We start from the raw sequence: 12409 nt of genomic DNA, 5'->3' as shown, positions 1-12409 counted from the left end.
TTTAGTTGCTATACCAAATCAGACAGTTATAGAGGTACAAATGACTGACTCAGTTCCTCTGTAAAACTGTATCAATAGCTCCTGGAGCAGTCTGAACTTCCTAAATTGACACAGGAAGAACATTATTTGTTGTGCTTTTTTTAAAAAATGATGGTTCTAATGTTAGGTGTCCATTTTAAATCCTGGGAAATTATAGAATCCAAAAACTTGAAGGATTCTACTGCTGATACTGTGCTGTCAACTATAGTAAAAGGAGGTAGAATAGAAGGGCTCCTCCTAAAATCCACTGTGATCCTAATATACTCACTATTCTTTCCCATGACATGTTCCTATTTAAACTGTGCCAATCTCTTTTTGCATTTAGCTCTGCCTAGACCAGGGGTGGGACGCGGTGGCTCAGTGGGTTAGGACGCTGAGCTTGTCGATCAGAAGGTCGGCAGTTTGACGGGTCGAATCCCGAGTGCCGCGTAACAGAGTGAGCGCCTGTTACTCGTCCCAGCTTCTGCCCACCTAGCAGTTCGAAAGCATGTAAAAATGCAAGTAGAAAAATAGGGACCACTACGGTGGGAAGGTAACAGCGTACCGTGCGCCTTTGGCGTCTAGTCATGCCGGCCACATGACCACGGAGACGTCCTCGGACAAACGCTGGCTCTTCGGCTATGAAACGGAGATGAGCACCGGCCCCTAGAGTCGGAAACGACTAGCACGCATGTGCGGGGGAACCTTTACCTTTACCTTTTAGACCAGGGGTAGGCAATCTTGGCTCTTTTACGACTTGTGGACTTCAATTCCCAGAATTCCTGAGCCAGCATGTTGAAGTCCACGAGTCTAAAAACTAGATTAAATTCAACAATCACAAAAATTAAAAGTACAGAATAGAATAACAGAATTGGAATGGACCACGGAGGTCTTCTAGTCCAATCCCCTGCTCAAGCAGGAGATCCTTCCTATGCCATTTCAGATAAGTGATTATCCAATCTCTTGTTAAAAACCTCCAGTGATGGAGCACCCACAACTTTTGAAGGCAAGTCATTCCACTGATTAATTGCTCTGTAGTACGGCAGCTCTTCCCAACCTACTGCTCCACAGTTGTGGACATTTTGTGTGTTTGTGCTTTGAGTCATTGTTGACTCCTGGCAACTACTTGGACAAGTCCCTGAAATTTTGCTGGCCAGATTTTGCAGAGACGGCTTGCCCTTGCCTCCTCCTTAGAGCTGAGAGTGACTGGCCCAAGGTCACCCAGCTGCTTCATGCCAAACGTCTTAGAACTCAGGGTCTCTCAATTTCCAGCCTGATGCTTTAGCCACTACATCAATCTGGCTCTTCTCAGTTGCAATCTATAATGTTTTTAACACCTGTAACAATACACCCCATTATCATTGACTACGGGAGTTAGAAGTCAATATATGCCTGGAGGGCACAAAGCTGGCATAACCGGCTAGATCTGGAACAGACACAACTTTCAAGCAGCAATTACACTGATAATTCCATAAATGGGGCTGATTGTTTTTGACATCACTAAAGGAACAATATTATTACAGATACCAAATACATGGCAACTTTTTATTTGTACATTAAAGGTAAAGGTTGCCCCGCACATGAGTGCTAGTCGTTTCCGACTCTAGGGGCCAGTGCTCATCTCCGTTTCAAAGCCGAAGAGCCAGCGCTTGTCCGAGGACATCTCCATGGTCATGTGGCCAGCATGACTAGACACCAAAGGCGCACGGAACGCTGTTACCTTCCCACCGTAGTGGTCCCTATTTTTCTACTTGTATTTTTATGTGCTTTCGAACTGCTAGGTTGGCAGAAGCTGGGACGAGTAACAGGCGCTCACTCTGTTACGCAGCACTCAGGATTTGACCCACCAAACTGCCGACCTTCTGATCAACAGGCTCAGCGTCCTAACCCACTGAGCCACCGCGTCCCTCATTTGTACATTATCTAAGGATAAATACAGAACCTTGACCTAGAAGCAACTTCTAGTGACTATGTGGATAAATTATTGTTTTCTTCCTAGATGGTATGCATGTGAGAGACTTTATATCTTCATCTCTTCCACAGCCCTTGGATCTCCTGATGACTTTTTCACTTAGGTATCAGCCTGGCCTGATTCTATATACTTTTTTTTCAATATCGTTTCAGATGGCAAATGCTGCTATATTTTGAGTTGTAGACCTTAGGAGTGCACCAAAATGCAGCGGTGAAAATCATGCTCCCCACCTTTAAGTCTGGTCACTTTTTGTCCACGACTGTTTTGGATTTGCTTCGCCTCTTCTCACTGATGGTTGCACATCAGTGTTTTTCCAACTAGGTAAATCTCAAGATGGGTGGATTTCAGCTCCCAAAGCGTTGAAAGTCCACCCCCCACCACCACCACCCCGTTTAAGATGCCAAAGTTTGAAAAACCCGGCTGTGCACCCGCCACCCTCCCACCTTGGAAAGACGAGGACTGAATGTGAAAATAGGAACCGTTTAATCTCTCTCTCTCTCTCTCTCTCTCTCTCTCTCATTTATAATTTATTATTTTATTATTTTATTATTTATTTATTTATTTATTTATTTATTATTTATTTATTTATTTATTTATTTATTTATTTATTTATTTATTTATTTATTTATTTATTTATTTGGACTTATCCGGCGGTTGCGAGCAAAGCCTGCAAAACCCCACGTGAGACAACACGTCACAATCCGAAAGGGGAAGCGGTGACAGAGCCCGCTCGTGTCCGCGGCGCAACCCGCGAGCAGAAAGCTTAGCCCAGCCACCGCCCCCCCCCACCTCTCCGGGCGTGCCCGTCTGCATCGCCTGTGATTGGCTGGACGTCTCAACCGCAGTGCGCAACCGCAGAAGGAGGAGGAGGAGGAGAGGAGGAGGGAGCTGGTCGCGTAGCGGCAACGAACGCGCCGGGCTTGGAGCCGAGCTGAGTCAGAAAGGAGGACGATGGATGAGCTCCAGTCTGCCGAGGAGGTAACGCGTCTCCCGGAGCAAAGGGGCTGTCACGTCCCGGGACCTTAGCTTCGTGGCAGGCCTGGCTGCAACAAACCTTCGGGAGGAAGAGAGGCTCCGGCTGGCTTCTCCGGTCGAGACACGCCCCTTCCCCATTGTTGCTCCTCTTCCCCACCTTCCCAAAGGCGGCGGAGAAAGAGCCCGGTTCGCTTCCGGGCTTCCCTGCCTGCGCGCTGCTCTTTCCCGGCTTACGCGGAGGCGATGGGTTGGATACAGCAGCGTTTCCCAACCTTAGGAACTTGAAGATGCGTGGACTTCAACTCCCAGAATTCCCCAGCCAGCTATGCTGGCTGGGGAATTCTGGGAGTTGAAGTCCACGCATCTTCAAGTTCCTAAGGTTGGGAAACGCTGGGATACAGACTCCTTCTGCGCGGCTCCTGTTAGAATTCAAGAGGTGTTTTTTTTTTAAAGAAAATTAAAAATAAGTCCTCCCTCCCAATGGGTTAAGCTGGATGGATGCAGGCGGTCGGGAACCCGTTGGGGTTGCAGCCGTGGTTCCTGCCAGAAAACGATTCTTCCTTGAATGAGAAAAATAGCCCTTTTTCGGTGAACAATTGTCTGCGCTGTTTGATTATTTATTTTGAAACTGATTTGCGGGGCTTTAAGACGGCCGCCCATCTCGTAAAATGATTTCTAGGCAGCCCAGAACAATCCATAAGAACAGGACTGAAAACCAGAGGTTTTGGGTTTTTTTTTTCCCCCTCTCCCCCTTGGCAGAGCCAACATCTTCTCAGCTCAACCCTCATCCTAGGTGAACGATTGGGAGAAGAACAGGGTCTTCACAGGCCTCTGGAGGACTATTGTTCTGTTGGCTGATTTATTTATTTATTTATTTATTTATTTATTTATTTATTTATTTATTTATTTATTTATTTATTTATTTATTTATTTATTTATTTATTTATTTATTTATTTATTTATTTATTTATTTATTTATTTAATATACCGCCCTTCTCCCGAAGGACTCAGGGCAGTGAACAGGGCAATACATGTTAAAAGACAAAATACAAAAATTAAAAGAGATTAAACAAATGCCCACAGCTCTTACAACAGGTTAAAACACATTAAAAGTAATAAAAAACCCAGATATTGCTGTATCTGTCATTGATATGCTTAAGGAAACATGGAGCATCTTGCTCCTTGCTTCTTTGGGAGAGGCTAAGAAAGTGATACAGCCCCTAGTAAGTCAAAATAAGCTGTAAGTACTCAGATCTATGATCCTATTTCAATTGAACTGAGTGAAGTATTTATTTGAGTGGCACTTTTCAGTTTTGCATCATGTAATTTGAATATTTCTGCTTTATTTTGAAAGACTGCATTTGTTGTGGACGAAGTAAGCAACATTATAAAAGAGGTAAGCTTATTTGGCCTTATATATGAACACGATCTTGCATCATTATTACATCTCCTGTATTCCTCAACCGAGTTGTTTTTAAGAAAGTGGTTCTGCCAGTTAACTGGCTTTATTAATAGCTTATATTTTCATAATGCCAAACAACTGTGTCTCCATTCAAAAGAAAAATTTATCACTTCTACAACATGAGGAATAACTGTTTCACCAGGATTTAAATATAAGACCACTTATTAATGGGAATAATAACTTGCATAATCATAGGAATATTTCTTAGTAAAGTGTATGAGTGTATATGTGCACACATAACAGAATAACAGAGTTGGAGGGACCTTGGTGTTATCTAGTCCAACCCAGGCAGGAAACCCTATACCATTTCAGACAAATAGTTATCCGGTCTCTTAAAAACTTCCAGTGTTGGAGCATTCACAACTCCTGGAGGCATGTTGTTCCACTGATTAATTGTTCTAACTGTCAGGAAGTTTCTGCTTAGTTCTAGGTTGCTTCTCTCCTTGACTAGTTTCCATCCGTTGCTTCTTGTCCTGCCTTCAAGTGCTTTGGAGAATAGTCTGACTCCCTCTCCTTTCTGGCAACCCCTGAGATAGTGGAACTTGCTTCATTAAACTAGACATACCCAATTCCAGCAACCATTCTTTGTATGTTTTAGCCTCCAGTCCCCCAATCACCTTTCTTGCTCTTCTCTGCACTCTTTCTAGAGTCTGAATATCTTTTTTCCATCGTGGTGACCAAAATTGGATGCAGTATTCCAAGTGTGGTCTTACCAAGACATTATAAAGTGGTATTAATACTTCAAATGATCTTGATTCTATCCCTCTGTGTTGGCTTTTTTGGCAGCTGCAGCATGCTGCTACCTCATATTTAAATGATTGTCCACTAGGGCGCCAAGATATCTCTCACAGTTGTCATAAACATGACAAAAAAAAGTGAGTTTGCCTAGCTAGTAGTTTGGCTCGTACATTTTGAAGAAGCTGCAACTTCCAGATAATCTCTAAAGGCTGCTTTGCATTCCAGCCAAATCATAATCAGGGCATCTTGTCATTACCAGGGCATCTTGTACCAGGTAGGACTGAAACCTGCACACTATCTGGAATTGGACAGACCTCGTTTATGGTTTCCACTGCTTTTAAAGCAGGAATTATAAGCCTGGAGGAACCCACCACCACCAGTCACAGATAACCTCCTTTAGAAGAAACATGATCCTGACCAAAGTTCATTCATTGAATGCATTTGTTCAGCGAACTCTGAATCCATCCATAATGGTAGCAAAGTCCAGGTTATATTTTAGCATATTCCATATGCTATTCCAATTGCGGTACAATTTTTGCTATTTCACTTGAGACATTTCGAAGAAATTATAACTTATCTCCATAGTAGTCCTAACTGTAAAACCACTTTCAAGTAATGCTGTGGAGTTCTTAAATGAAAAAAAAATCCATAACAATTTTTTATATATATATGTGGAAAATGTGTAAATGGAGATGGACTGCTGTTTTAACTGCATCAAACTCCCCCCTTTGGGGAGCACCTTTATCTTCAGGAATGGGTTTTCAGGGTTTAAAAGGAGCTGCATACAATGAGATAGGAACCCTTGGGTATACCTTCTAGTAACATTTTAGGTGGACTTTAAAGCTCTGTATTTCCTTCTCCTTTTCTGTGGAGGAGACAGCCAGGCAGCAACAACCCAAAATAAGTGAAAAAGGGGAAATATTCTAAATGTCAGGAAAATGTTCGCTTCTGACTTATTTTTGATGCTTGCATAATGTTGGTTAACATAAAATAACTTTAGGGACAAATACCTATATAGGTTTTCTGAATCCCAGCCAATGTTTATCTTTTGATGTCCTAAGAGAACTTCATTCATAACAATACTACTATTGTTTGAAATGATTAAGCATATCCAGCTCAGGGCTTTGTCTCATGTAATTATTTTTATTTATTTATTTAATTTAATTTGTATACCGCCCTTCTCCCGAAGGACTCAGGGCGGTGAACAGGGCAATACATAATAAAAACAAGATACAAAAATTAAAAATTATTAAAAAGTAATTAAACAGCAATGCCCGTAATAAATTAGTACAGATTAAAAGTTAAGACCGATTTATAAAACCCAACCCATCCCATCAGGCCAGGCCAGTTTGTTCAAAAAGGTAGGTTTTAAGATCGCGCCGGAAGGAGCGGAGATCAGGCGCCGTCCGGAGCTCGACCGGAAGATGGTTCCATAAATCCGGCGCGCCCACAGAGAACGCCCTCCCCCTGGGGGCCACCAGTCGGCATTCTTTGACCGGTGGCACCCTGAGGAGGCCCTCTCTGTGGGAGCGTACTGGGCGGAGGGAAGTTGACACCGGCCGCAGGTGCTCCCCAAGGTATTCCGGACCCATGCCATGTAGGGCTTTGTAGGTCATTACTAACACCTTGAACCTCACCCAGAAGACAACTGGAAGCCAATGCAGCTCGCGGAGCAAAGGTGTGACATGGGAGTGTCGGGAAACTCCCAACACAACTCTCGTGGCTGCATTCTGTACCAGTTGGAGCCTCCAAGTGGTCTTCAAGGGTAGCCCAATGTAGAGAGCGTTGCAGTAGTCCAGACGAGAGGTCACGAGCGCGTGAGCCAATTAGACTTGGCCTCTAACTTAATTTGTAACCTATTGAATCTAGATAAATAGTGGTAGGAATGAATTGGTTTCCATGCTTGTGGCTTACTCAGGCAGAATAGGCTATTTTGCCCTATTTAATTCCAACTTCAGGAAAAAAATTGTTAGCAACTTTTAACTATAGAATCTTTTTTCTTCATATTTAATTTTAATTTAATTTAATAATATTTATATACCGCCCTTCTCCCTGAGGACTCAGGGCGGTTCACAGGGCAGAATAAAATACTAAATACAAACGTTAAAACAAGATTAAATAATTGCCCATATTAAAACAGTTGGAATCAAGTTCTAAAACACCAAGTTAAAATTAAAACACAAGACTAAAAACCCCACCAATCCCCATCAGGCTAGGCCGGCTTGAACAAACAGAAACGTCTTGAGATCGCGACGAAAGGAGCGAAGATCGGGCGCCATCCGGAGCTCTACCGGTAGCTGATTCCACAGCTCCGGAGCGCCCACAGAGAAGGATCTCCCCCTGGGGACCACCAATCGACATTCTCTGATCGGTGGCACCCTGAGGAGGCCCTCTCTGTGGGAACGCACAGGGCGCAGGGAGCTTGATGCCGGCAGCAGATGTTCCCCAAGGTACTCCGGCCCCATGCCATGAAGGGCTTTAAACACTGTTACCAGTACCTTGAATCTCACCCGGAAGACAACTGGCAACCAATGCAGCTCACGGAGCAGCGGTGTAACGTGGGAGTAACGGGAGACTCCCAACACAACTCTCGCGGCTGCATTCTGTACCAGTTGGAGCTTCCGGGTGGTCCTCAAGGGCAGCCCCATGTAGAGAGCGTTGCAGTAGTCTAGACGAGAGGACACGAGCGCATGAGTGACCGTGCACAAATCATCCCGGCTAAGATAGGGCCGCAACTGGCGCACCAGGCGAACCTGGGCGAAGGCCCCCCTAGTCACAGCTCCTATATGGTCTTCCAGGGTGAGCCGTGAATCTAGGAGGACTCCCAAGTTGCGAGCCCTATCTACGGGGGGTAATAGTTCACCCCCCATAGCCAAAGGTGGAACATCCGAATAAACCCGGGATGAAGGTATGCAGAGCCACTCAGTCTTGTCGGGGTTGAGCTGGAGTCTGTTCCTCCCCATCCAGACCCGAACCGCCTCCAGGCACCGGGACATCACGTTGAGGGCATCACTGGGGTGGTTTGGGGTCGAAAGGAAAAGTTGGGTATCATCAGCGTACTGATGATACCCAACTCCAAAGCCACGAATGATCTCACCCAGCGGTTTCATGTAGATGTTGAACAGGAGAGGCGAGAGGACCGACCCCTGAGGAACTCCACAAATGAGAGACCTCGCGGTCGACCTCTGCCCTCCTGCCAACACCGACTGCGAACGTCCCCGGAGATAGGAGGAGAACCACTGTAAAACTGTGCCTCCCACTCCCAATCCCCTGAGACGCCGCAGCAAGATACCATGGTCGATGGTATCGAAAGCCGCCGAGAGGTCTAATAGGACTAGAACAGAGGAATATCCCCTGTCCCGAGCCCTCCAGAGATCATTCACCAGCGCGACCAATGCCGTCTCCGTGCTGTGCCCGGGCCTGAAACCCGATTGGTACGGGTCTAGATAATCCGCTTCATCCAGGACCAGAGGGAGCTGATGCGCCACCACACTCTCAACAACCTTCGCAAGAAAGCGAAGGTTGGAGACAGGACGAAAGTTGTTTAATACAGCTGGGTCCAAGGCAGGCTTCTTGAGGAGAGGCCTCACCACCGCCTCTTTCAAGACGGCGGGGAAGCAACCCTCACTCAGAGAAGCCGATATAACTGCCTGGAACCAGCTGCGTGTCCTCTCCCGGGCTGCATAGACCAGCCAGGAAGGGCACGGGTCCAATAAACACGTGGTGGTGCTCAGCCTCCCCATGATCCTGTCCACTTCCTCCGGAGTCACAGAATCAAACTCCTCCCAGATGATATCGACAAGACCGCCAGTGTCCTGATCGTCAGACTCTGCCCAGTCAGAGTCCAGACCGGTCCGAATCCGAGCGATTTTGTCCGACATATGTGTCTCCTGCAGACAAATTACATCATGATTCAGCTTTCTCAGATAATGACAAATCTTTTTTTTTAGGAGCTTTGATTCCATTTATATTCCATGTCATAACTTGTAATCCATACTTAGGCAAAAAGTTTGACAAACTTTTTAGCTGGGGCTCCCAATTCAGTGTCTTCAAGTTATTGCTGTCCGTGTAAACCCTTTTCCTCCATATCCATTAAGTCTTATTCTAGTTTCATATTTCGTAATAAAATCCTTAGCCTTTTGGACAGAGTTTAGTCTAAACCTTTGTTGATGGAAAGTAAAAATTATATCTTCCAGTTTATGCCTTTGGAATGGAACCTTTTTGTGCCTCAAAGTTTTTGTTAGTATAGAATCTATGTAGTTCATTATTTTAGCGCAGATTATAGTTTGGCTAATAGTTGTCAAGGTACCAGTGTCATATTTGCTAATCCCTTGTTGTAGCAACTGCCTTAACAATTCAGAGAAAGTTGAGAACATGCCTTGTTATGCTAAGCATTACAGTACAGAAAGCACAAGGCATCCCTTTTAAAGTTAAGTTATAGTTGATAATTTACTAAGTCTAGGAAAATAATCTCAGACACAGTCATTTCTGTGATTTCCCAGGCTTATCAAATGTAAATGTTTCTTAGTAATAGTTTATTAATTTTAAAAATCCTTCAGGGGGAAAAATACCCCTACCAACTAAGGCTTGTTAATATGCAGTGAATGACTGTCAAAGACTCTACACACTAAATGCGTAGACATAATCTCTATGTAAGCATGCCCTGACAAGACCCATTTTATTTTAAGAGGGGATTAATTGTGGCTGATCTGCATTGAGACTAGAATAGAAAGGTTTAATTTCATTGGAAGAGAATAAGAATAATCCCATTTGGGTTGGTGCAATAGGTTATGCTTTTTTTTCCTCTCCCCCTGCTAAGGACAAATAGTTGTTTTTTTTTAAAAAAAAGTATTAATCTTGTTTGTTGCAAAATGAATTACCGCCACACAAGTTAAAACGAAAGAGATGGCAAGCATGATAGAAGGAAGAGAAAGAAAGCAAGGGTTGTCCCCCTTCAATAGAGTGGGGGCCATCGGGATCTTGGGAGAATCTCATTCTGGGGACAGGGACTGCTACAGACAGGGCATGCTTCTGGGGTCCTTATAGATGACAGTGTTCAAATTGCTAGGCAAATATTTGGGAGACAGCAATCACTCAAATAATCAGACTCTATGCCATATAGGTACTTTCATAACCAGACAAATGGAATTGTTACTAGTGGAAGCCTGTTTAGGGGAGGTAGTGCCAGATGGTGGAATGGGATATAACTCACTGCATTCTAAAACAAAAATCTCTTGCATAAGCTTCCTAATTGAATGTGGGGAAATTCAGGAGTTGCAGACAATGGAAGGGTTAAAGGAAAGTTGTTTAACTTATCTTTCCAAATAGGAAAAGAGCAACTGAATTCTGGGGACCAAACTCTGAGGAATCAATTGAGAGGTGAAACCCCTCTCAGGCCATCTTTTAATAGAAAAAGAAAAAAAAGAAGAGCCACTATTTTTGGTTTTGTACAGCATTGTTTATGCCCAAATAAGCATGATGGGTATGCAATGATTATATGAATCCAGGTAATCCACTATTTTTGCCTGCTTTTTTCAATTACGTTGCAATTATTTTTGTTCTCGAAGTTTTAACGGCAGTGCTGTTAAGATATTATCATTCTATGGGTTTCCCCCCCCCAATGCCACGGATATGGAGAGTTCATCCTCACAATAAAAGTTCGTGGTTGTATGTCTTATCAATATTTGGATGGGTAGGGATATTACTCATCTCTTTTTGTCAAAAATGAATTAATTGGGGAAAAGTTTGCATACCAATTCTAATTTCTGAGGCTGACGTGTGAATTTTAAAATAGAACTATAGGAATTTAGTTATCTATATTTAATCTGTAGGCCATAGAAGGAACAATAGGCGGCAATGCATATCTGCACAGCAAAGTAAACCAATGGACTACAACTGTCGTGGAGCAGATTTTAAGTCAGTTGACAAAGCTGGGGAAACCATTCAAATATGTTGGTAAGTTAATGCAATCTTATCATGTACTTTTCAGAAATGCTTTCAAACAAAATTAAAGTGGTGGGGAGATTCTAATAGTAATTAGTCTGAACATTTGTGGTCATGCCACGTGTACTCTGTATCCTTTGCAAAATCAGGTATAATTGTGTTGCATAGACAAATGCTTTTTTTCTAACAGTATTTTGTCTATAATTTATAGTGACCTGTGTGATTATGCAAAAAAATGGTGCTGGACTTCACACTGCAAACTCTTGCTTCTGGGACAATGCCGCTGATGGTATAAAACTCTTTCAAAATTGGTGTTGCTGAACTTTTTTACAGAAAATTTGTGTAACTCTGGAAGCTCTTTCTTTTGGGTAAAATAATTTGCATTGAATTTACAAACTTGATTCCAGTGCATTCACCTGATCATGGCTCATGGCTGTGATGACTTTACTCTCCCTTACTGTTCAAAATAGGCGATACAGTAAACTGTAAATGGGTGTGCTTCCAAACAGTTTAAATAGCAGTAGAGTTTGTCTACAAGTACTACTTAAACTTATGAAGAGTTTTGCCATAGACGTAAATCCCTGGATTAAGTATGGATGCACTAATCTATATCTTGTGTTTATGTAGCTCACCTAACTGGTTGTTGTTTTTTGTAGGAGCCTGCACTGTAAGATGGGAGAACAAGACTATGTACTGTATTGTCAGTGCCTTTGGACTTGCAATATAATTGCCTTGAAATTCTTCTGACCTTGTCGTTGCTTTAAGTCCAGTAAAACTGTGAATTCGGTGAATAACTAAGAATTCCCCATTCTTTCTGAGGAAAAACAGAAATTTCAGTACTGTTATATAAGCATGATTCCTTCTTCACAGCCAAACTCTGTCTTAACACTTTAAGGACTCTTTCTCAAGGTGCTAAAACCTGAAATTTGCTGCAGTTCTAAAGCTTTACTCCACCTGTGTGGATAAGACTGATTTTCACTCTAGATTTGTTTGTTATTAAATTATTGAAGCTCTGAATATGCGTATATTCGTTCCTAAAACTTAAAAATTTAGAAATGAGGAAAATATGAGCACAGCAGTGACTGACCTTTGCTGGTTTTGGAAGTAAGCAAATTGGGGCCAGATTAGTATTTGGGGTCCCCCATGGAATTCCCTTAAAAAAAAAACAACAAATGCTACCAGTGTGTACATGTGATCACCAGGAACTGAGTTTGATTTGGTATCTTTATCCTAACTTAATAGTCCAGTATTTAACATGCTGAAGTTCTGAAAGAGTATCATTATTCCCTAATCCCATTAGC

The 12409-nt window shown here is 43.0% G+C and overlaps 1 protein-coding gene across 1 annotated transcript; it reads left to right on the top strand.

The window, feature by feature from the left end:
- Positions 1-2396: 2396 nt before the first annotated feature.
- On the top strand, positions 2397-12125 carry DYNLT1 (dynein light chain Tctex-type 1). Its single transcript, XM_081336013.1, has 5 exons — positions 2397-2968; positions 4320-4361; positions 10997-11120; positions 11320-11397; positions 11765-12125. The coding sequence occupies exons 1-5, from the start codon at positions 2942-2944 to the stop codon at positions 11833-11835; spliced, it is 342 nt and encodes a 113-aa protein (XP_081192139.1). The 5' UTR covers positions 2397-2941; the 3' UTR covers positions 11836-12125.
- The last annotated feature ends 284 nt before the right edge of the window (positions 12126-12409 follow it).

Source organism: Vipera berus (genome assembly GCF_964194415.1).
Source record: "Vipera berus genome assembly, chromosome: 1".
Taxonomy (NCBI): Eukaryota; Metazoa; Chordata; class Lepidosauria; order Squamata; family Viperidae; genus Vipera; species Vipera berus.
This window is presented reverse-complemented; position numbering and strand designations above follow the sequence as displayed.